A 25,605-nucleotide genomic window follows, 5' to 3' on the forward strand; every position below is an offset into this window, starting at 1 on the left:
GCCCCCCGAGGCTCGCACCAATGCCCCGAAGTACTTCTCGAAGTCTCTCGACGATGCTCGGAAACGTTGCCCCCTCAGTCCTACGATGTTGGCGCCGGATTTAATCCAAATGTTACAGGGAATAATGCAAGAATAATTAAAAATATACTAAACCTCTCTCGTGACTCTCGCTGTCGGTTGGTGACTTCCTGTCTGGTGTTTTTTTTATTAGAAACCCACACGCAAAACGGGCGAATAAAAGAAATACTATTTGTGATGAAAATAACACGTCACAGTTGATAACCTCGGCGGTACTCGTTAATTTCGCTCATATTTTTGAGCCTCTCTATCAATGTCTCCCATAATTCGTCAATGTGTTGCCATGCAAATTTCAAGAGAAATCTTTTCAGGAGATGTGTAGAATCAGCTTGCAACATTTGCATATCCTGTATCCAATCGAAGAAGTCAGTAGTCGGATCCAAAGACGAATGAAAGTATTTTGTGAACCATTTCAATAGCTTCCTACAATTTTCGAATGCACACATATAATTCTCGATGAGACTGTGCTCTTTGTGATTCCAGCATCTGGGGGTTGTGATATCTTTTGCTTTTGAGCACCCCAACTCATTCAAGTCGATTATCACTTTATCGGTGTAAGATTGTAAGCATTGTCTCTTCTGCAGTCCATTCACGGAGATGATTGTCACTCCTTTCGTGATCTGCGCAATTGCATCTTGAACCTCATCATATGGAATGAATACCATTTCCCATGCGATTCCATGGTGATTATTAATAATCCATTCATTGGTTCGTTGGTATTTTGGTGATAATTCATTCCATCGACATGGGGGTTGGAAAAACAGACAAGCACACTCATTTTTTCCAACTGCTTGAACTGCCAGTTCTTTTATAATAAATTTCTGAGTTGGGTGTTGAAAACCTTGAACATCTAACATCAACATTATAATAACACACTAAAACCGCAGATCGTGATAGTAGCAAATCAATTTTGTGTTTGAAGCTGAATCCAGTAGAGTCGGTTGATTTTATAGCAACTCACCCCGTTACCCCACCTCGATTTAAACCATCATGGAACATTCTCGCATATTCGCGAACAAGTATGATGTAATTTTTATTCCAAGACAGCAGTGACTCATTACAATATGCAAGTTTCGACCGGTTATCAACATATTATATGTCATTCAAGTCCTAACAGGAAACATGGGACATCGCCCACCGCGCGCGAATCGATGAGTCATCGATGACGTCATCCTTCTCGAATGTTAAAGTCTCAGCAGGACTTACGGGAAACCCCCACCTCGCACATCGATGAGTTATCAGTCTGAGTGACTTACCAATGTCATTTGTCTTGAAAATATTCGACCATTGTTTTCACATATTTGCACATGTTTGCATGTTTGCACACGTTTGCATATGTTTAAAAATGTTTACATATGTTTGCATACATTTGCAAATGTTCTCCAATGTTGTCAAATATTTGCAAATGTTGTTAAATATTTGCACATGTTTAGTGGCGCCAATATCCGATTTCATGTAAGTTTCAACAGGTCATTATATTTTCATACAAGTCCCAACAGGTCTTAGAGGGATTCCCCCAGTACTAGAGTCGATGAGTCATCGATGACGTCATCCTTCTCGAACGTTCCGCGACGGTGGTGCCAATATCCAATTTCTTACAAGTTCCAACCGGTCATTATGGTATCATATAATTCCCAACAGGATTAAGGGGGAACCCCCACCGCTATAACGTCATCCTTCTCGAACGTTCCGCGACGGTGGTGCCAATATCCAATTTCTTACAAGTTCCAACCGGTCATTATGGTATCATATAATTCCCAACAGGATTAAGGGGGAACCCCCACCGCTATAACGTCATCCTTCTCGAACGTTCCGCGACGGTGGTGCCAATATCCAATTTCTTACAAGTTCCAACCGGTCATTATGGTATCATATAATTCCCAACAGGATTAAGGGGGAATCCCCACCGCGATAACATCATCCTTCTCGAATGTACAAGTCTCAGCAGGACTTACGGGAAACTCCCACCTCGCACATTGATGATTTATGAGTCTGAGCGACTCACCGATTTCATTCATCTTGAAGATATTCAATCATTGTTTTCACATATTTGCACATGTTTGCATATGTTTGTAAATGTTTGCAAATGTTGTCCAATGTTTGCAGAATGTTTGCAAAATATTTGCAAATATTTGCAGAATGTTTGCAAATGTTTCCAAATGTTTGCAAATGTCAAATGTTTGCAAAATGTTTAAAATATTGTCAAATGTTTGCAAAATGTTTGCAAATATTGTCAAATATTTGCAATTGTTTGCAAATGTTTGCAATTGTTTGCAAATATTGTCAAATGTTTGCACATGTTTAGGACTTACAGAAAGTTCCCCCACCGTGCAAGTAAATGCGTCATCAGCCTGAGTGACTCGTCGATGACGTCACTGATCTCGAAATGTCCGCGATTGTGGCGGCAATATCCAATTTTATCTATGTTTTCACAGGTTTTTATAGTATTATATTGCATACAAGTCCCACCAGGACGGTTCCCCCACCATGCGAGTCGATAACTTATCGATGTAGTCATCCATTTCGAACCTTCCACAGCTTGTGGCGCCAATATCCGATTTTATGCAAGTTTCAACAGGTCTTAGACGGATTCCCTCACCACGCGAGTCGATGACGTCATCCTTCTCGAATGCTCCGCGATGGTGGTGCCAATATCCGATTTCATGCAAGTTTCAACAGATCATCATATTTCATACAAGTCCCAACAGGACGGTTCCCCCACCACTCGAATCGATGACGTCATCCTTCTCGAACGTTCCGCGACGGTGGCGCCCCTGGTGGTGATTTCGCGAAGCTATCCAGAACCCGCCTAGCCTATCTACTATATCTCAGGCACAGGGATTCTTCAAGTCAAGACAGGATGTGAAGTTTTCACATCTTATGTGAATATGACATATCAGCAGAATATATCACCGCTAGAAGCATCAATGTTACACAGATAGTAGAAAAATACATCGACTTACTTCCCCAGTATTATGTACAACTAGATGAATTTTTATATGAGTTGTGACCGTTTTCTAGATTCTATAATACTAATTCCTGAAAAAAGGATTAGGGCGAGTCAAGAAAAGGGACAAATAAGGGATAATTTGAGAATAATAATCTATATTCTTTTCTAAATACAATTATGATCGTCAAAAGTGCGTAAATAAAACCTTTACTGAGATCTAGGGAGTGGGGGAGGCCAGGCAACTTTTGTACACGTAAAAAGGTAGTGACTCTAATGCAGAAAAAGGGGAGAAGCTAGTCGTGTCGAGGGAATGCAACTAAATATATAAATGATAACTGAAGGGGGAGAAACAAAAGAGTGTAGGCTCACCGTTGGGGGGTATGAAGGGTAATATTGTGGGGACAAGAGGGAAAATGAGGGGGGTAACTCGTACTCACGAAGGGACTTCACTCTGGCGAACACGTGGAATTCCACTGGCGCCTTGCACTCCTTCAAAATACCACGGCGTTTTCCTGGAGAGCATCCTTTCCACCTCGGAGTTTCCTGGGCACCAATACTAGAGCTGGGATGAGCTTGATGTATCGAAAGTCCTCTTTTTATCCGCCAATACTTCCGGGCGAATTTTACTGTATTCACTATTACTACTTTCGGGGCACGTGGCGACTCACGGGGCAGCTAATGCACGAGTGACGGTCTTTTCTTCTCCTTCGCGATTCGTGGGGGTTCGTCAAGTGTCGAAGTCCTTCGGGTTTTAATTCGGGAGCAATCGGGGCCAATCAGCACGGGTGAGTGGTGACGATGACCACAATCCAGGGATGTCTCGCAAGGGATTATTGCAGGTGTTGAATATTCGGGGGTCCAGTATGGGGAATTTCCAGGGGGCGATGGCTTCTCCAATTGATCGGGTAGGGCCGGAACTGATGTCTTCCTTCGGCTGATGTCTTCGTGATGTCCAGGGGCGGGGGTAGAGGGGCGATGAGGGGAAAAGCGACGGAAGAGGTAACCGACGGTGGCGAGAATTTGCGGTTTTAGGGGGCAGTGTGTGTTGGGGAAAAATATGTATAAAAATAATAAAAATTAAATAATGTGCCTCGTCACAGAGTGTAAAAAAGTTGAGCAATCATCCAATACCGCATTATTTTTAGCGATAGCACTGGGAATTTTGTAAGTTGGCTTATAGCATTATTACTTTTCTGAGTTTTGAAAGAGGATGAAAACGGTAGTATAAGCATTGAGTGGATTAAGAAGACTCATGTATGAGGAATTTTATTGAATAAAGACATTTTTTCCTAAAGAAAATCATTTTTATTTTTTTCCATTCCTTTACAAGCTATTTCCCCCTCTACTGGGTTCCCACTTTGTCGTAGTGAGGGGGCTCGGTCGCGGGCGGTGGAGGTCTTAAGGACTACCGCTGCCCGCGGTCGCTAAGAGGAGTCCACCCAATCCATGTGTGTGAGCGGCGTAAGCCATGGCCTCGGCCATACCGTGCCTAAGGATGCGTGGCACAGGGGGAGCTGTGTCGCTAACGGTGCCTCTCAGAAACCTGGGCGACCTCTGAGAGTAGTCTTGGGTGTAACCCACCCGAGACAAGCCAAGCCCTGGGCAATCGCGGCAATGCACCAGGTGAAAACGCTTAACCGCGGTACTCGTGGGACTAAAATGGAAACCAATTTAAAAAATCTTAATATTGAAAAAGCAACTTCGGGTGGGGCCAGCGATGGCGAACACACGAAGTCTGACAAGGCTGACCAGTCTGGTACCGATGTGAATCGGGTCAGACTGAGTGGAGCCGAGAGAAGACGTCGCAAGAGAGCGAAGCTGCATCAAACCTCGGGGGCGATTGCAACCTTGACGGATGCAGCAGCGAAGGTCGATGAGGGAAGGGGGGAGGGGGCTACGAGGAAGGCAATAAAACGCCTTCCATCAGAGCGTACTACGCCAAGCCCCTCAGTCAGACCGAAAGAAAAGAGAATGAGAACGCAGGATCAGGGCACATATGCTCAGAACACTACGAGCTCATTCAAGTTTGCAGTTATGCCGGAGTCATATCCGGATCAGAAACTGGGCACTGAAGAGGTAACGGAGGTGAAGAAACTCCTGAAGAGGGCCATTCTGGCGTTACCTGACGGGGTGAAAGCACCCACCTTCAACGGTGTCTGGGAAAGAGAAGGTGTGGCAATGGTGTGCTGCACTGATGAGGAAACGGGAAATTGGCTGAAAAGCCTTTTCCCCGAAAACAAAATAGCTGGACTTACTGTACGTGTGGTCGCAGCCTCGGAGCTTCCCAAGAAGCACAGGGTTGTACTACACGTGGAAGACCCAGATCTAACCGCTCAAGAAGCACTGTGCTTCCTTGAGAAACAAAATGCAGGACTGCAGGCCAGAGAGTGGGTTGTCGCTCGGGGCAGTGAGAGTAGGGACGCGAAAAGTGCCCACTTCGTTGCGCTGATAGACGACCGATCACTCTCTGTTCTGAAAGCCTGCAACTTCAGACTGCACTGCGGGATTCAAAAAGCTACTGTCAAGCTGCTTGCGAAAGACCGTGGTGAAAGTCAGAAGAAGGGTACATAGAGGTACCAGGAAAGTAGTCATCATTATGGCTGCAACCCGGGTGCACATTGTACAGATAAATTTGCACCACAGCAAAGCAGCCTCGGCTACTCTAGTCAGGCTGTTAGCTGGGATGCAGACTGTCATAGCAATGATCCAGGAACCATGGATAGTGGACAATGCTATTAAGGGCCTCAGTGGTTGTGGCAGAATCTATCACGCAAACACTCAGGAGAAAATTAGATCTTGCATTGTTATTAAAGGACTAGACTCTTTCTTCTGTTCACAGGCTAGTGAGGGAGACCTGGCTGTGGCACAAGTGGATCTGGGCCTGGGACAAGGCGAGGAAATGAGCCTGGTTGTAGGGTCAGTTTACATGCCCTATGACTCGGCTGAACCACCTCCTTCGAAAAAAGTAAAGGACCTATGCAACCATGTGAAGGAAAGGGGACTTGAACTCCTGCTAGGTTGTGATGCCAACTCGCACCATGTAGCATGGGGGAGCACCGGCATTAACGGCAGGGGGGAAAGCCTCCAGGAATTCATAATGGGGGCCGGTCTAAACATCCTTAATAGGGGGTCAGAACCTACCTTCATAGATCGGAGACGACAGGAGGTCATAGATATCACTCTGGGGACGGATAGAGTGGCAGACATGATTGGGGACTGGAGGGTCTCAAAGGACCTCTCAGCGTCCGATCATCAAACCATAAGAATGTCCATCCACACAGTGAAAGAAACGGAATGGGTGAGAAACCCAAGACGAACAAACTGGGGAAATTACCGAGAGAGTCTATCTGACAATCTCAGGGATATCATCCTCAGATTTAACAACAAAAAGCAGCTGGAGGAGGCTTCGATTGCCCTAAACCAGGCCATCATGGACTCCTTCGAGACAAACTGCAAGCTTATCCCGAAAGGGCAGCCCACTGAGACTCCTTGGTGGTCAGAGAGGCTCGGTGGGCTGAGGGGCAAAGCTAGAAAAGCTTTTAACAAAGCTAAGAACATGAGAGCGGGCCCCCGTAAGGAAGACGCATGGAAAACTTACAGAGGCTTGCTCGCAGATTACAACAAGGCAATAAAGGCAGCCAAAGAGGACTGCTGGAGGGCTTTCACAAGCAATGTGGAGAGTCAATCGGAGACCTCTAGGCTGGCAAAAATCCTTGGAACAAACAAGACTCCATATCTAGGGAGCCTACAGGCACCAGATGGCAGCCACACGGAAACCATGGGAGAGACTCTGAAACTCCTAATGAACACCCACTTTCCAGGCTTCATACAGGCCCAGGAGAGAGATAAAGAAACAATGCAAAATCAGAGGGATGTCTACGAAACCCATGATTGGGCATTGGCAAATAAAGTAGTGCAGCCCTGGGGGGTCAAGTGGGCCATCAAAACCTTTGAACCCTTCAAGGCACCGGGACCAGACGGGATCTACCCAGCCCTATTACAGGAAGGGATAGAGACTATCACGGGACCCCTAACCAAGATACTCAGAGCTAGTATAGCCCTGAAACATGTCCCTAGTGTGTGGAATGAGACTAGGATAGTATTCATTCCCAAGCCGGGAAAAACCGGTTATATAAAACCAAAAGACTTCCGTCCTATAAGCCTCACATCCTTCATCCTGAAGACCCTGGAGAGGCTGGTGGATAGACACATCAAGGCCGGGCCCTTGGCTGACAGACCCCTCTCCCCCTGTCAATATGCATACAGAGAGGGAAGATCAACAGATACCGCCTTACATCACCTGGTGGGACTGATTGAGGGACAACTGGCGGTCAAGGGTTTTGCCATAGGCGCCTTTCTGGATATTGAGGGGGCTTTTGATAGCACTTCGAATCCGGCTATAGAAAAAGCCATGGAAGAACGACAGGTGTCCAAGACTATCATTGCTTGGACACAAAACATGCTGAAAAGCAGAAGACTGTCGGCAGGACATGGGAGGGCATGTGTGGAGGGACGTCCGACTAGGGGCTGTCCGCAGGGGGGAGTTCTCTCGCCCCTGCTATGGAACCTGGTTGTAGATGGACTTCTAAATCAACTAAGTGAGGCCGGCTTCCACGTCATCGGTTTCGCCGATGATGTGGCAGTTGTTGTGAAAGGCGGATTTCTGAGGGTGCTAAGGGACCTGATGGCAACAGCCTTCAATATCATTGAGGACTGGTGCAGGGTAACTGGCCTATCGGTAAATCCAGCCAAAACAACAATCCTGGTTTTCACCAGAAATTATAAACTGGAAAAGATCCAACCTCTGAAGCTAAATGGCTCGGAGATTAACTACACCAGCAGAGTGAAATATCTGGGTGTCCTCCTGGATAATAAACTCAGCTGGAAAGAACATATCTGTACTCAGAGAAATAAAGTGTTTGCCTCTATGTGGGCATGCAGGAGAGCTGTGGGCAGGACATGGGGACTCAATCCTAAAATGATGCTCTGGCTCTACCAAATAGTTCTACTTCCGAGACTGTTATACGCTGCGGTCGTCTGGTGGCCGAGGGTGAGTAAGACGGAAACAAGGAACCTGTTGAAAAGCCTACAGGGAACCTTCCTGAGGGCTGCAACAGGAGCCATGAAATCGACACCTACTGAGGCGCTAGAAATAGCACTCAGTATCCCACCCCTCGACCTTAGGGTTGTGAGTTGTGCTACCACAACTGCATATAGACTAAGGTGCCAACTAGAATGGAAGATGACGGGCCAAGGCCATACAAGGCTTAGCCTAATCAATGATCGACCCTTCATAGGTAAGACGGATAGGATTCCTAGGAAGTATCAGATCAGGAAAACTTTCAGAACGAGTATACCACCCAGACAGGAGTGGCTAGACTCGAAACGTAAACCAGGACCAAGAGAGGACTACTGGTTTACGGACGGCTCTGGCTTCAATGAAAGTTTTGGGGCAGGCATCTACCGTCTGAAAGATGGCTTCGGAGAGAGTTTTCCGCTGGGCCATCATTCAACCGTCTTTCAAGCAGAGATGCTGGGCATACTTAAGTGTGCAGAGTATCTGAACGCGAGAGACACAAAAAAGATGAAAATATTCATCTGCAGTGACAGCCAGGCGGCGATACACGCCCTGGAAAAACCCACTACAGAGTCACAGGTGGTGTGGGAATGCATGCAGGCATTGGACACACTGGGTAAAAACAACCGGGTCACCGTAACCTGGGTGCCAGGTCACCATGGGATTCTGGGTAATGAAGAGGCAGATAAGCTGGCCAAGGAGGGTACAGAAAGTGTGCCCTCACACGGCCTGCTTGGCATGCCCTTCGCAGTGGGAAAAACTCTTATTAAAGATCATTTCCAGCGGGATCATGTCAGGCGTTGGGAGAAAGTTGCGACCTGCAGACAAGCGAAACTGCTTATGAGAGGGCAACTAAGAGTTAGGACCAGAAAGCTTCTGGAGTTGCACAGAGGGGATCTGAGGGTAGCAGTAGGGCTCCTTACGGGTCATACAGCTCTCAGAGCTCATCTGTTCAAGATGAAACTTGCAGAACAAGAAGACTGCAGACTGTGCGGAGGCGATAAGGAGGGCGTCATCCACATTTTATGTGAATGCCCCCTATTAGCACTCCGTCGCTATAAAATCTGGGGCCAGGCTTTCCTGAAACCAGAGGACTTACAACAAGCGGCTGTCACCAGCCTTATTAGCCTAGTGAGAAACACAGGGCTGGGGCTGTGTGACTGACCGAAACTAAGGCGGAAGTTACAAAAGATCGTATGATTTAGGTGACTCTGGGCGCTTTAAGTGACCAGCCGCACTTTTTTTTATTCTATTCTATTCTACAAGTTATTTACAATAGCATTGTTTAAATCCGTAAGCCAAAGTGTCTGTTGTATCTGGCAGAAGAATGCGCTTATCATTGTGCCAACTTAGAGCTAATTTCGTCTGATTGATGGTGAACACATCATGTTTTATGGATCTAATCATATTTTGCGACATCCAAGCATTTTGATATTGCTTCAAGCATGCTTCATAATCATCGAATGTGATACGTTTCAACGTTAATTACTTTGGCACGCGATTTTTCCCGATCTTTACCAGACACTTTGAAACTATACATTTTTGCTCGCAGTCCCACGAACTCAGTCATCACGTTGCCATTATTTTCATCCTTCATTAGACCTAATTCTTTCTTATTTCTTAGAGGCATATTATATACATTATTTACAGGGTAATCTGAAGTATCAAATTTGTGCCTCTATTATTCTTCATAACTTCATAAATATCATCTTTAAAGTGATAGATAAAACTATCTGTATCAGTGTACAATAATTTCACCTTATCCTTGAAAGCATTTTTTACATAATTATGACGAAAATCATAAATGTATGTTTTAGAAATATCTAGAATACTGAAGCCTACATATATTGATTTATTAAATTTAATTTTTGTATGGCTCATTTGAATTATTGCCAAATCCTTATCGAACATATTGCTATGGAAATTGGGCTTAGCAATCCAGCTGTCAGCACCCCATCATCCCTCCCATTTTGATTCTAGTTTCACATCCAGATGTTTCCTCACATTTTCCATAGTTTTTCCGAAAACTGCGTTATTCATCAATTTGTAAAATTTTTTCTCAAAGTCGTTCTGGGATTTTTTTCGGTAATTAGTATTTAAATCAATATATTCCTTTAACCACGAGCTTTGAGAGAACTTCAAGATTCTATGAACTCTAGTGATCTTTAAATCCAAACTACAATATTGCTTTAAATTCTTATAATGAATGACGTCATTGTTTTTTGAGTTTAAAGTCGTCAATAATTTTGGTAACTTTGATTGACCGTTTGGGGGAATTATATGCTCGGGGCACAATGGCAAGTCTTTATGCTCGTGATGCAATTTCTCTGGGTATTGCAGGTCAACCTCCAGGATGTATCCAGTCCTAGCGTCATCTGGAATTTTTAGGACGCTGAGGGATGACCAATCTTTCATCCAGGCGGAGTTTTCATGAGGTAAATAATGGCTCATGGCGGCTCCGTATTAGTTGTTGACATCGAAGTACATCAAGTAGGATTCTTTTTCTTTGGGGTTCTACTTATCAGCTCCCAGGTACCGATTATTTGCTCTCCCATATCGAATGAAGCGGAATATTTCCGGGTCTTGGAATAATTCCAGCTCGATTTTTGTCATTTTGAGCATAGCATCAAATGCTAAACTAGATGCAGTGTGGTAATGAAGAGGATCCAATTTATATGATGGGAAACATTGCTCTCGGAAATTCTCGAAAATGTCCGCCAACAACAATACATTAGTTATTAAATATAAATCTGAATATTCACCGAGAGTATTGATGCCGAAATTTCTCCAGACATCACATGCATGGCTGTAATCTCTATCTGATATGTGCTCATCATTCAATTGAGAATAAAAATATTCTTTCTGAGGTCATTGTCGTTCATTTAATTTCTCCCATGAATCTAAGTATTCATATGGAAAAACTCCTTTGCGTGTGACGAGTTCAAATTTTTGTTTTTGAGGGTAATAACTGGCTATTATTAGCCTTTATTAGCCTTTATATATGAAGCCAATTTATCGATACCACTGGCCATAAAACGGAATGAGTGAATGAATCTCAAGGTCTCTTGTCGATTTTACTGATTTCGTAAATGAAATGTATTTCTCTTTATTAATTGCTAGTAATCTCACGGAGCCTTGGAATTGTTTGGCTAGAGATTTAATAAAAAAATGTGAATCATAACCTGTCAAATTAGGAAAAACTACTGGTATCACACACGATTCCGTATAATTCAGATTACAGCCGGGATGGGCAGCCCCACGATATTTGCCTGTGAAGTGACAATGGTCCCGGTGTTTCATTGCTTTTTCAGTAAATCCTCTGCCACAGACATGACAATTTTTGGCTGCATTATAGGCCCGCTCCATTTCAACAGTCAAGTTCATGGGCTCATTTCGCTGTAATTCAGCATAAACTTTTATAGCTGAAATGCGTAAATGTTCAATGAACCACTGAATGGAGTCTTTCCCACCATAAATAAAGAGTTCCGATTTTGAGTCATTAGAACTATATTTCACATAAAATGGGACACTGAATTATTTTGATATATTTTAGTGTTTTGATCGTTGTCATTGAGTACTTTTTCCAATAAACACTTAGTATCGGCATATACAACATATGGGACAGTCAGTTGATATTTGAAGTTTAAAAATTTGAAATTTCTTTCATCACCACGGGGAAAAATCATTCGACACTTTTTGATCGATACACAATTGAACCTATGATTAGCGTACGCTTCTTCCTTGAAAAAGTGGCATAAATACCTGTCACATAAAAGTGTTCTACTTTTTTTCTCCGAAATTTGAGCACTGAGTAAGCGAGATAAATTCGAGATCCATGTGTAGTGATTAATTTTTCCTTGCTCATCTTTATCGAGGTTGTCTTCTTTTTCAATCATGAGAAGGTGAATCGTTCTTCCTTCCTCTTGTAGTGTAGTGGAAGGATTTTTGCTTAAATAAAGTGGCACAATCCATTTTTTATCTGATTCCTCGTCACTATCAATCCCATATACATTAATCGACAATTCATTCGTCTTTTCGAAATTCGGAATGTCTTTTAATGCCATGGGGTAGTTGAAATTACCAAAACTTTTTATGGCAGTGCTGAAAGGGGGGTATGAGTTTGATCGTTTCTTATCTTAAACGTTGCAACGAGCGGCCATGATGGACCATAAAAAGCAGTATGCATTATCTTTATTCTGAACGTTCACAACTGTGTGTTTCTTTTTAATCCATTTAGGTATTTCAACGAAGCTAGATCCCCGCGCAATGGATTATATTTATTTAAACTCACTTCTAAATTAATGACGTCAACTAATTTCCATCCGGAGTCTTTTTTCTGCAACTCATCTGCTTTCACCAGAAGTTTTTCTCTAATATGCTCATCGAACCACTGCCTTATGTCAGGTGAATTAAGAATTATTTCATTTTTTGTACTAAAATATTTCTCTTCTTCAATGAGGTGTTCATCCCTACTAATTTGGTACTTACATGTCAACACTATATTCACTTTCAAACTTTCTTCTCATTTCAATGCATTTTTTAAACGGATACAAAGCATCTGTCCCACATCATCCAGAAAGTTGGATATATCTGGATTTTTCCTGTTAATAATTACACCAGTCCTCATACGACCCTCAAAAACACTCTGTAAGTCTTCCCATCGGACTCTATCAGGTAAATTACCCCGTAAACCTCCTCCAGTCGCTTCCAATTCTCTAAATCGGGCATGGAACGTTTTTAAACGTCTCAACATATGAGTTAAACGTCCCAACATATGAGGTAAACGTCTTTTCTCACTATGATTCGTACTTCTCCACAAAAATCCATTGATTTTCACCTAAATGTCCTCTGATGTGGTTAAGCCATTGCTCAATTTCCCTGGGTCTTCTAGTCATTCTCACTGTTTGATATGCATCCTCCAATGACCTCAATGGTCTTCGGCATGTGTTGTGATCCATAATGTTCACGATAGAGAGATACTAAACAACTGATGAAAAACCAACAGATTTCTTGTTTATATAGACGCATATGTGGGTGTGTCTACGCTCAAAACCTCTGGAAATTTCCACGTGATTAGTTGAAAAACAATCATGTGACTCATGGAAAAATGCCAAGTGGTCTGAAAATTATCAACAAAATACCAACATTTTATTCTTGGAAAAGCAACATCTTGAAATTTTCAGTGTCCTTTAGTTGCTTCGTTGGCATGTGTTACATTGGGAAAAATTCGTTGATATTTCCTCAATACATAGGAAGTTCGAAATGTTTGTTGATACACCACCTTTGGACGAAAAAACTAATTAACATTTCATCCTTGTGGTACGATAAGGTACCACACAGTTTGCTCCAGTCTGTCAAACAGATGGGAATGTCGGCGCTCCTCTGTGAATGGGGACTTCTCAAGACAGTACTCTCCCCGAAATGCAATACAAGAATTACATTCATAATGCAATATTTTGGAGCAATTCACATTTCAGCTAGTTAGCCTGGGAGGGGGGTCGAGTTGAGGAAAAAATTAATTATCATTTTCAGAAGCCTCAGTGTCCTTTCCTCCAAGTACAATAAACTTGGGTTTGTGAGTACACGTGTCTTCTCAGGTAAATGGCACGCTCTTCCGATGCATTTCCTACCGTTATCAGTGTTTCAACAGATGATGTTTCGAAAAATCCTCGTACCACAACTACATGCACAATTTCATACATTTGTTAAGGATTCTGTCAGTTCGGTGGGGGTTTCTTGGTTTTTGGAGGAATGGTCCTCCACCTTCGCAGACACTCTGCTATCAAGAGCAAAGTGAAGAACATCTTCAAAGTAGCAAACAAAAAAAAAAGTTGTGATGAATCCTGAGCGCCAGGAAGATGCTGCAGTGGATTTCGGGATCTTCCTCCAAGGTTATACGATCCTGATCGAGAATGTGTGGTGTCCGTGGGTGTGGGTGGACCGGTATGGCCATGATTTTGTGCTGAGTCAAGTCTCGCGGGCGACAGCTCAGCACTATCTCGATGCTCACATGCGGAGAACTGGGGCGGATCATGTAATTGCCTTCAATATGCTACCCATCGGATACCTGGTCGTCGATGAGGTCCTGAATGTCCATATGTTCCTCCTAAGTCAGAACTTTCATGGATGGTGGTTCCCAAATAGATCCAACCGCGACGAGGGCTTTGAGAATGACTCCGATGCGGAAAGTGGTGATGAACCAGAGCATCAATACGATGGCCCGAGACTCCTCGACCCTGAACCAGAAGCGGCGCCTGAAGAATTTGCGGAAGAGCCTGAACGAGATGTTTATGAAACATCTCATGTAAGTAATTTATTAACAATTTCGAAAATAAACATTCATCAAATTTTATGTATAAACTTTCTTCTTTTTCTTTTGCAGATTACTGAATACATGATCCTCACCCCTCAATTGCTGATACCTGTGGCTTGGGCTGAGCGATACGAGAGGTCATATCTGGAGCAGGCTACAGCCAGAGCCATCATGATGCTGCATATCGCTCACGAGCCCATGGAGCTGATAGTGGAACTGGAACCTCGCCACACTCATCAGAATGGGGGACTGCTATTGGTTCCGGAGAGAAGACTACGACCAATAAATGGAATAATTATTAGTATCAGTGTGATCATGAAACTGTGAACATTGTGTGGTGCGCGTATATAGATAATGTAATATCTTTTATATGATAAATATATAATTTGAATTTCACATAGAATGAGTGTTTTTTTTATTTCGAGTGCATGGTCCGCGTAAAATGTGTGATATGTGCACGGGTGGGAGGCGGCTCAATTACTCATTAATTACACAGTAGATCAAAATCGCTGATTGACTCGAGAACCATGAGAGTGCATTGGCTAAGTCATGGATAGATCCCCAAAAACGCGAATGAATTAATTAACTCGCGAATCAACCCGCTAATAAAACTGAGACCGGTGAATTAAGTAACCCTTTCACCCACTCTCTCGTGGGAGCCCTTTGGCTAGGTCTCCGCTAGACCCTTGCCCCAGAACCTACCAATGAATTTGATAATTGATTAATTATTTAATTAATCAATTAATTAATTAGCGCGGATTTATTACCCTTCCACTCACCCAGCCCCCTTGCGGGGGCTCTCTGGCCCGGTCTCCGCTAGACTATTGGGCCAGAACCTGCTCTTGAATTTGATAATTAATAAATTAATAATTGAATCAATCAATAATTAATTAATTAATCAATTAGCGCGTTTTAATTAACCCTTCCACCCACCCAGCTTCCTCGCGGGGGCCCTCTGACCAGGTCTCCGCTAGACCCTTGCCCCAGAACCCGCCTTACTTGTCTACTGGACTCTCATGACCGTCAGTTTTGACCCTTCTTTCTGACCCCAATTCCTGATCCTCGTGATCCTCGTGATCCTTATTTCTGACGCTTGATTTTGAGCCTTATTTAAGTTACTGATGGGTTCTCTGATGGGATCAGGTATGCCCCACCGGACTTGGACACTTAAATGTCTTCAACACCTTATAAGGTACAAATATGTTACAAAGGGGTTGAGCTACATAAGTTAGTGAACGGTGGTAAACTTATCTGTCACCGACAATGATCATCCCTACTAGTATTGTTGCGTTTGGAACCAACAGGTTACACGTCAGGTACAACCTTTGAGTCAGTAACCTGCAACAAACTCATAGGTTCCCAATGCACATTGGTGACTCCCGACGAAATTTCTTCTCGGGTCACCTGCAGTCTCATCGCACCTACATCGCATCTCGACCCCTAGGGCTAACGAAGATGGAAACCTCACCCGCTAGGTTCGCAGCGATATTCACACATGAGGGAGAGAAGAAAGTAACCTCATGCCGAACTTCTCCGATGGCAGCGTCGAGAATATCGGGCCGACTCACCGAGCTCATTTTCGCCAAGCATCAACGAGAATCGCGCTCTGGCATCCGAGTTCACTAGAACATCGCCACTCTGATACACCCATCGAGAGGCATTGCACACCTGCACACACGCCTTCATAACACACGGTGAAGGAAGACACGCATCATCGCAGCACACAGTGCCGAAGAACAAACGCACACCACTCCAAACGCTCACGATCGTCTCAGCAACCGACACCTGGTGCGACACCTGCAACATCATCATAACCAGGAACATCTAGATGCATATCATCATCTTGGGCTCCATCTAGTGACGCAAGATCATTGTTGGTCTCAACCCCATCACCATCAAGGAAACGCGTTGAGATTCTCTCAATAGTTGAATTAAATTTTTTTTAGAGTCACGTATACCGTTTTTCAGTGCCGTTTAAAGCGTATACTCTTGTAAATATTGTACATAGTTATCCATTCCTTTTTCCCCACAGAAGGGGACTATTGTAGCGAAGCTATTTCTATTTTTATTTTAGATCAATTCAATGTATTGTGTTCAAGCTTGGCTTAGCAAAAGAATACCTTACTACGACACCTCGCGACAATTCGTAATAATTCGGACATCCTCGATCGGGTGATTAACACCGTTGCTGCGGGAGTACACCCACGTGCCAGCTCTCATGGTGTAAACCAAGTTACATTGCTGTGAATAAATCTTATTCGATATAGTATACGAATTCCAAGTGTTATGAGTTATAAAACCCATCTATCCCTCACCGAACTCCCATATTTTTTCAGCTCGGTTCGATAATTCTGCAATGAGATGGCTGCAGTCGACATCTCTATTGAATGAATAATTATTACAATATAGAGTTTTTCCCCCTCGGGTTGGCTTCCCAGGAGTTCAAGGAATCTCTGAAATAATTGACAATTTTTTTGAAAATTTTTTTGTATGTATGGCGGTTTAAGGTTTGCCGATTTTTACGAATACCGAAAATCGGCGGTTTTTTAAATACTTGAAACTTCGTATTGGATGATTAGAATATGGGATATTCCATGTCAACTCAGCCACACCGGATTTTTTTTTGTCTGGGAAAAATCATTGAGTAGGTGCATTTTGAACTACTATATATAGCCAGTGATCATGCAAAATTTCATTGCCCTGCCACTTTTTGTTTCTGAGATAATCATTACGAAACTTGAAATTTTCAAAAAGTCATTACTTCTGAATGGAGCATCCGATTTTGATACATAAAAAAAGAAAATTTTCGTTTTTTCTCGTACTTCAAGATAAAAAATACTTTAGAGCTGTCAAGAAGCTCCTAGACCGATTTTTCGAGAATTTTTCGCGTTTCCATTTTTTTTTCACTCTAGGGCCGCTCGATATTCGATCGAAATATTTTTTTTATGATAGAGGATGTTCTTATATGATATGAAAAATTACGCCATAATGTAAGAGAGAAGGAATGCTCCGAAAAAAATTTTTCTTCGAAATTTTTACGTTTGTCTGTCGTTTAGGAGAGTTGCATTATTGTTACTAAAAAAAGAGGTTTGTCAATAGACATTTTCTGTTCTGCTGGATAGAATAGACTATTGATACGACTATAAATCTTTTCTCAACAACACACTGTGCTTTCCACTAACGAAAAAGTATGGGAAAAAAACAATTTTTATTCTTCTATAACGACAACATTTTATATTTTCACATTTTTACATTTTTACAATACGGAGAAATTCTCCACTCTCTTCGACAAGTTCCAACATGCACTGATGAATTATTTACAATCACGATTACTGTCTTCTGCGGGTCTTTCGTTTTGTTGTTGTTTGTTTTTGCTTTGGGAAAACCTCCTCGTTAGCCGAAGCCGAATATCGTTTAATTAACAATTGCTCTCCCGGTATCGGAATAAAACAATGGTGTTTTTGAATGGCTGGAATAGCTTTGGCACTATCAAATCTCTCTCTCAACTCAGTTTTGATATTCTCGTGTTCTGCCTTGGTGGAAAAAAAAACATCAATTCCTTCAAAATTCTGTTTTGACCATCGAAACAAAGCATCTGGCGTGAGGATTGGTTCACCATGAACGATTTGCAAGCTCTTACGTCTCGCTTCTCTCTTAAAGACAGCTCCTACTCCGTCACAAGCTCCTTTACCATGCGCGGTTGCATGAGAATGGGCTTCCGCATAAAATCAGTCTTGCCAAAATCAGTCTTGTGATGCAAGAGATTCGTGATCTGAAAACGATTCTTGTAATGTTCTGCAGCTCCATCGGTGACATAGATAATTTTCTTTACGCTTTCACAGTTGTCTTTCACATGCTGTATTAAAATCTTCTGTATCAAATAAACAGCGGCAGTATCGTGAGTCGTACTGTCCGACAAAACGACTAAACTCCGATATTGGATTTCATTTTTTTCGCGATAGTAGTAAACAACGGGGTGAACTGTACACTGGTCATTATTGTAGTGGAAGGATTGAGCAGCATCTTGAGCCACAAAAGCGTAATTTTCCGAAAAATCACAATGCACCACCCGAGTGGAAATTCTGTTCAGATTTCGATTAGAAACTGATCAAGTCCGATCCGAAATTCTGATCAGGCATGTTGCGCCTCCACCTTATGTTTTCCCACTAGGGTTTCTCCACCTACCATCATTAGGAATTAATTAAATTCAATTTTTTTGAGAGAAAAAATTAGTAACTTCCTAGCGGGGAATCGAACCCGGGATCTCCCAATGTCGCGTCGGGTGCTCTCACCATCTGAGCTACCAGGACACGTACGAATTTCACTCTCAAATTGTCTCATACCCGAGTGGAAATTCTGTTCAGGTCTCGATCAGAAACTGATCAAGTCCGGTCCGAAATTCTGATCAGGCATGTTACGCCTCCACCTTATGTTTTTCCACTAGTGTCGTACTTCTCCATTATCCAAATTCTCTATCAATTGTTCCATTAGAAGATCAATGAATTCATCCATCGGGAGGGTCTGTGTCTGCAAGGTACATCTGTCAGTACTTTGCCACACGCGAAATTCGACCATTTGCACGAGTGAATCAGAGAGAAGTTTCTTCAGTTCACATGATGATTTCACTCCAGGACAATCGTTACATTCATCCAGATGACAGGCCGGGGTTGGATTTGTACACATCAATTTTGCTAGACAATCTTTGTAATCTCTGAGTAGACAGGGGGAATCTTGAGTTAGAGTTGCAATATTAATTGCCTGTAGCATCAATTTGCAATTTTGATGATACGTACAAACACATACCACGTGAGTGCCATTTGCTCCCGCCACTACACATTGTTTAGGTCTCAGCTCGGCAAACTTACTGAAACCGACCTTAGCATCTTCATTCGCATGTTTGTACTTCCGATGAAGGACTTTTAGATTTTCGAGTATCATTCGCTTTTGCTCTACTTTCTTCTCTCTATTGATCTTGATGGATATTTTATCTTTCATTCCTGGCATGACGCGACTGTGCTCTAGGTAAAAATTGTGTACTTTCTCGACGGTTATGCTGGGTAGTGAATGACCTGCTTTCGCAATTGGTGAAGCAAACACTCCTTTAATTTTTCTCAATCTTTTCGCTCTTGATGCCATGTATCTGGTAGTTTCAAATTCAGAAGCAATTTTCCGCGCACTCCACGACTGTGGATGAACCGTCAAGATTTACAGGTGCTCACGGTAGTTTTTCAGATCTTTGAATTTCTGCTTCAAACCATCCAACATTTCTTCTAATTCTATTTCTCTCGCAGATCGATACTGCTTAGATGAAGATGGATCAATGTCACTTTGGTCATCTTCCGAATCATAATCCACGGAAGAACTGTCGAATTCAGCTTCATCGTCTGGTTCGTCGTCGATTGATATGCCGGAATCATCAAGTTGGAAAGATCGACCTGATCTCCGAGAACTGTTCATCCCATCCAGACTTGGGTCACATGTTTCGGCTTGGAGCATTGATATATCGGGTGGAGTTTCCGAACGCTGAAGACGTATAGCATTAAGTTTAACCCTGTGGACAGATGGAGGAATGACATAAGTTGGAGCTCTCGTTCGGCATTGACCACAGATTTTCGCAAACAATGGTAAAAAAGGAAATTTCTCGTGTAGTGTCAAGGAAATCAGACGTAAATTATAACCGAGGTGTCCCTTCTCACCAGGAGCCCGCATTGGATTCGCACATCTATCACTCCGCGGCATTCTATGAAATCCGAAGATATCAATTCCGAGAATAAAGATCATTTCCATATAATCAACGTGAAAATTCCTCACCCCGTTGTAAGAGTAGAATAAGTTAGGAGCTCGGTAATCCATCCACACAGAATCGTATGGTGATAAAAAATCAATCGAGAAATTGAGGTTTTTTTCTAGAATTAAAGCCTTGGAACCGACTGATGATGATGAATCAATTAATTGATTCCGTTTGTCTCTTCCTCTCATTTGTTTGATCATAATTTAGCAAACTTCCGATGATGATAATGTTGAATTCAACTATCTACCCTTCCAGTAAAAATTTCGACGAAAAATTTTTTTTTCGACGCACTCTTTCTCCGTGACATGATGGTGTAGTCTTATGTCATCATATATGAACGAAGAATAATGGTTGACAGACTCATTTCTTTAAAAAAAACCGATGGATCTCCCCTAAAAACTGAAAACGCAAAAATTTCGAGAAAAAAAATTTTTTTACGGTGCATTGTTTCGCTCTACCATTATGGCTTATTTTTTTATCATATAAGGACATCCTCGTCCTTAATATCGAGTGGCCCTAGAGTGAAAAAAAAATGAAAACCCGAAAAATTCTCGAAAAACCGATTTACGAGCTTCTGGACGGCTTTTAAGTATTTTTTATCTTGAAGTACGAAAAAAAAAGAATTTTTTTTTTTTTATTTATCAAAATCGGATGCTCCATTCAGAAGTGATGATTTTTTGAAAATTTCAAGTTTCATAATGATTATCTCAGAAACGAAAAGTGGCAGGGCAATAAAATTTTGCATGATTACTGTCTATATGTTGTAGTTCAAAATGCACCTACTCAATGATTTTTTCCAGACAAAAAAAAATCCGGTGTGGCTGAGTTGACTTGGAATGTCTCATATGCAGTTTACTCGGTATGATTGGTCTGTATAGTCTGTTTTCAAGATTTGTTTTCATCGCGTTACAGACCGTTGCGGACCGATTACGGACCAATTCCAGATCTGGAAATGTTCAAGTGAGCAAAACAATGCATTTTTAATTCAAATAAAATGAGATATATAATACTTTGCCATTGACGTTATCTTTTGTAGCAGGATATAAAAATATTCCTCCATATTTGATGGTCCGGTGGACATCGGCGACCATGGAGCCAACATATCGCGAACCGTAGGGTTTTCCACACGTTGGATATTTCTTGGATTGAACGTATTCCTTGACAGCTGGTTCCCAAATGGCTGCATAACCTTCGTTGATGCTATTTTGGGGTAAAATAAATAAAGGGCTTAATTGAAGTGTACATTGATGAATGATATATAGGTGCTTCTTCAATAAAGAATAGATTTGCTGATTTATTATTCATTTCCATTTTTTATAATGATGATGGCAATAATCCCTAGCTTAATAGTTATAAGAGGTATAAACACAGATATTTAATATACCCCGCCCCCTCCCCTACACACCCGCAGAGACAATCACATAGGATACGTTCGCATGGATCAAAAACTTCCTCCTAGCATTTACCCTTGCGATAAGAGGAAGGCATCAGGTATGGTTGACATCGCTAACGGCCTTACTCCAACATCTGGGGCTCTATTGTAGCAGACCGTTAGTTCCCTAGCTACTCGTGAAAGCAGAATTAATAATGGTGGCTTTGGGGACGTTAAACCTAAAAGAAATTGGTGAAAAACAGGCGGACAACTTGGCTTCAAATGGAACAAGTGGAGGTGAGCTGTTAACCTAGCATGAGAAGGAATGGGCCTATGGATGGATGCATCTGCAGAACCGGGTTCCAGAGCTATATACGTACATTCAGTCCAAGGTGAACTTACATGAGGTAACAATGTCTAGTATGTTGTCGATAAAACTGAGATGGAAGGCAGACAGGAATCATTCGCGATGTATCGGAATATTCGTAAGGCAGTACGTACGAAGCAAAGTTCGAAAGGCCCGTGGAATGGAGGGTTAGTCACCAAAGAGCGCCAAGCAGCCGAAACCGTCTCACAGTGTGATACTACCGAAACCGCTTATCAAACCACCGGACGGGAGAATGGTGAAAAATACGAAGGAGGGGAGGCGATGACAAAAGCAGTCGCCGCACCGAAAAAAAAATAGAAACGACTGGAAACCGACTGAAAAGGACTGGAAATCGAGGCCTAATGTGATGATCATTGGCCCAGGGGATGAGGACAAGTATTCAGAGATCCTCACCGAAGTGAAAATAAAAGTTCTCACCGACCAGGTCCGCGAACGCGTCGAAAAACTACACACGACTGTAACGGAGGACATGCTCATCGTACTGAGAAAGGCGACAACCAACGGAATTCATCAGACAAAGCTAAGGTGCTCAGTAAAGAATCGTAAGGGGAACTCGAGATCAAGGACCTCAACGAGACCATGAAGGAGGACAACCTTAAAGCTCTACAAGCGGCAGGTGAAGACGAGTACGAAATCAGTCAAAGAATGATCAAGTCCTCACGTAAGGAACCTGGAAGCCTCAATGACACTCGCAGCAAACACAGCGAAAAAGATCTTGGATGAGCACAGAAAAATTCAGATAGGTTTTTTTTTTCAGGGAGAAAAATGCATTTACGCATACGCTCGGGTTTAGAAATTCCCAGAGCATAGTGCCCGACACGGTCTGGTCTGGATGGTGGCGACCATGAGCTGCTAAGGTTGGTGAGACCTGGCTTGTTTTAGCTCGGTGAATGTGCAACCAATACGGACTAAAAACATACCCCTGTCACCTGCCTCCTATTACTCCGTGGAACCGCCGATAGGCTATACAGCACGGAGGGAGGATTCAGCCGTAGCTCTCCCTTCGGCCGATCAAATTATTGCTTCCTCTTCCTGTTATCTCTGTTTCTTTCTTGTTCCACCTTGCGTAGGTCCTTCAGGACTTCCGCTGCGAAGGCGCTGGTTGCCTCCCAGGCCGTCTCTGATGAAAGCATAGCTTGCACCAGATTATCAGGCTTAATCATCTCTCCAAGTGCGGTCTCGAGTGTGCTGCGGGGCACGTTGAAACGCGGACACACGAAGAACTCATGCTCCGCGTCTTCGAAGACTCCTGGGCAGGCCGGGCAGTCCTGCGATTCCTCATATTTGAACCTATGAAGATATTACCGGAAGCACCCGTGTACTTAGAGCATCTGTGTGAGATAGTAGTTGACGTCTCCATGTGTTCATTTGACCCATGCATCCAATTTCGGGATCAGGCGGTGAGTCCGTCTCCCGTTGGTCGAGGCATCCCACAGTAACTGCCATCGATGCAGAGTATTGTTCCTCTCATCCATCCTCAGCTCAGCTGCGCTCAGCATTGTTGAACTTTTTCGCCGGTAGAGACATCGTCGTTCCTCGGCAAGTACTCCTATCGGCAGCATCCCGGCAATGACATACACGGCAACTTCTGACATTGTGCGAAATGGGCTGGCTACTCTAAGGGCGCTCAATCGATAAACTGACGCCACCTTCCGTCGCGCATGCTGGATCAATAATACGTCAGCCCAAATGGAAATGCCATATGTGAGGACTGACGTGACAACTAATGACAGCAAAGCTGTTCTCTTTTGCTTTGGCCCTCCGATGTACGGCATGAGAGAGAGAGAGAGAGAGAGAGAGAGAGAGAGAGAGAGAGAGAGAGAGAGAGAGAGAGAGAATCGCTAAAAAATCGTGAATATAATTCCTGTAAGCTGCTACTAATGGATTTAAACCTCTATGAAAATCACAAATATTGAATGATGTATGTTCACTTACTGTCGGTTTCAAAAGTACTGCCGGTGTCAACCACTAATCTACGGTGTGTAACTCGACGAAATGATATCTTCAAAATATGAGACCAATTATACCGTGTAATATTAGGTGTATGACTTAATTTCGGTCTTTTTTTTATTGAGTGAGTTATCTTATTTAAATTTTGAATATTTACGCGCCCGTTTCCCACTTTGAAGAGTGCACCTTACAGTTTTTAATACGATATATGTCATGTCTGGAAGAGCTGCATAACTTCACAAAAGAGTAGTATATACGATAGTATTCTGTACGAGTTCCAACAAGGAAAAAGTGTAACTGCAACCCACGAATCGATTTATTCAATTCTTGGAAAGGATATTGTGTCTTATAATCCGTGTAAATATTCGTATTGATGCTTTAAAGAAAGTGATTTCGATTTCAGTGATTGGCAGTATCCCGGACAGCCTCTGAAATTTGAAGACGCTGAACTGCAAGAATTACTGGACAAAGACTCAACGCAAACTCAAAGAGCTTGCAGCTCTGCTCGAAGTTACTCAAGCAGCAATGCCTAAATGATTACATGCAATGGGAAAAATACATAAGGTAGGAAGATGAGTTCCACACGAACTGACGGAACATAACCTCGGTCAGCGAATGAAAACTTGGTCTTCGCTGCTCGCTAAGTATAGGAAGAAAAGTTTTTTGTGGGAAATTGTGACGGGAAATGAAAAATATATTTTTTTGTTAATCCCAAACGCAGAAAATCATTGGTGGATCTCGGACAACCATCGACATCCACTCCCCAATAAACAATTCACATGAAGAAGGTTCTCCTCTGCATCTGGTGGGATATGAAGGGTATACTCAATTACGAACTTTTGGAAACAGGACAAACAGTTGCTGCAGAACGCTATAGTGACAACTGAACAAATTGCACGCAGTCCTTGATGAGAAGAGGCCATTTACTGGTCAAGGGAGCCGAAAAGTCATACTGCTCCATGATAACGTGCGACCTCATATTGCTCGCGCGACACAGAAAACGATTTTAAACTTGGGCTGGGAGGTTGTCCAGCACGCGGCTTATTCACCGGACTTGGTCCCTTCCGATTACCATCTGTTCCGGTCCCTGCAGCACATCTGGGAGGAAAGACGCTTCCAAACTCTGCACGATATGCAAAAATTCGTCGATGACTTGATCGCCTCAAAGCCTGCAAGTTTTTTTCGCTATTGCCTTCGTATGTTGCCCGATCGATGGCGCATGGTCATCGAAAACGATGGACGATATTTCGGGGATTGATCTAGTATTTATATATTTTATAATGTTACATATTTTTTTTATAAAAAAAACGAAAAGATTAAGTTATACACCTAATAGATGCAAGGATCTTTACCTTAAAGCGATTATTGATGAAAACAACAACACGACCACCACGCGCATTGCGATCCCTTCTGAAACGCCTATAATACTCCCGCGATACAACATGATCATCAACAAGGGAGCAAAGTTTAGTCTCTGTCATAGCAATGTCATGAAATGGAGGACGACTATCCAAAAAAAGTCCGACTCTCTCGATGTGACCCTAAGGGAATCCACATTGAGGTGACAGACACGAAGGCCATCCCGCTCGATCAGAGGGCCGGTAGCTTGTTCAAGACGGCCAGTCTGGCTGCCACATCAGCTTAAAGGTTCTTCATCCTAGCTTCCATATTTCCTTCAAAAATCTT

The 25,605-nt window shown here is 42.8% G+C and overlaps 1 protein-coding gene across 1 annotated transcript in view; it reads right to left on the reverse strand.

The window, feature by feature from the left end:
- LOC107044263 (fructose-1,6-bisphosphatase 1) overlaps positions 1-25,605 on the reverse strand; it is a 182,803-nt gene that overhangs the window by 41,427 nt on the left and 115,771 nt on the right. Inside the window, exon 3 of the mRNA XM_015266066.1 lies at positions 21,220-21,409. Within this exon, the coding sequence (XP_015121552.1) occupies positions 21,220-21,409 (190 nt within the window). The remainder of the gene's footprint in view (positions 1-21,219; positions 21,410-25,605) is intronic.

The sequence above is a fragment of the Diachasma alloeum genome, unplaced genomic scaffold, assembly GCF_001412515.2.
Source record: "Diachasma alloeum isolate Michigan unplaced genomic scaffold, Dall2.0 Dall_scaffold_00704, whole genome shotgun sequence".
In the NCBI taxonomy this organism is placed as follows: domain Eukaryota; kingdom Metazoa; phylum Arthropoda; class Insecta; order Hymenoptera; family Braconidae; genus Diachasma; species Diachasma alloeum.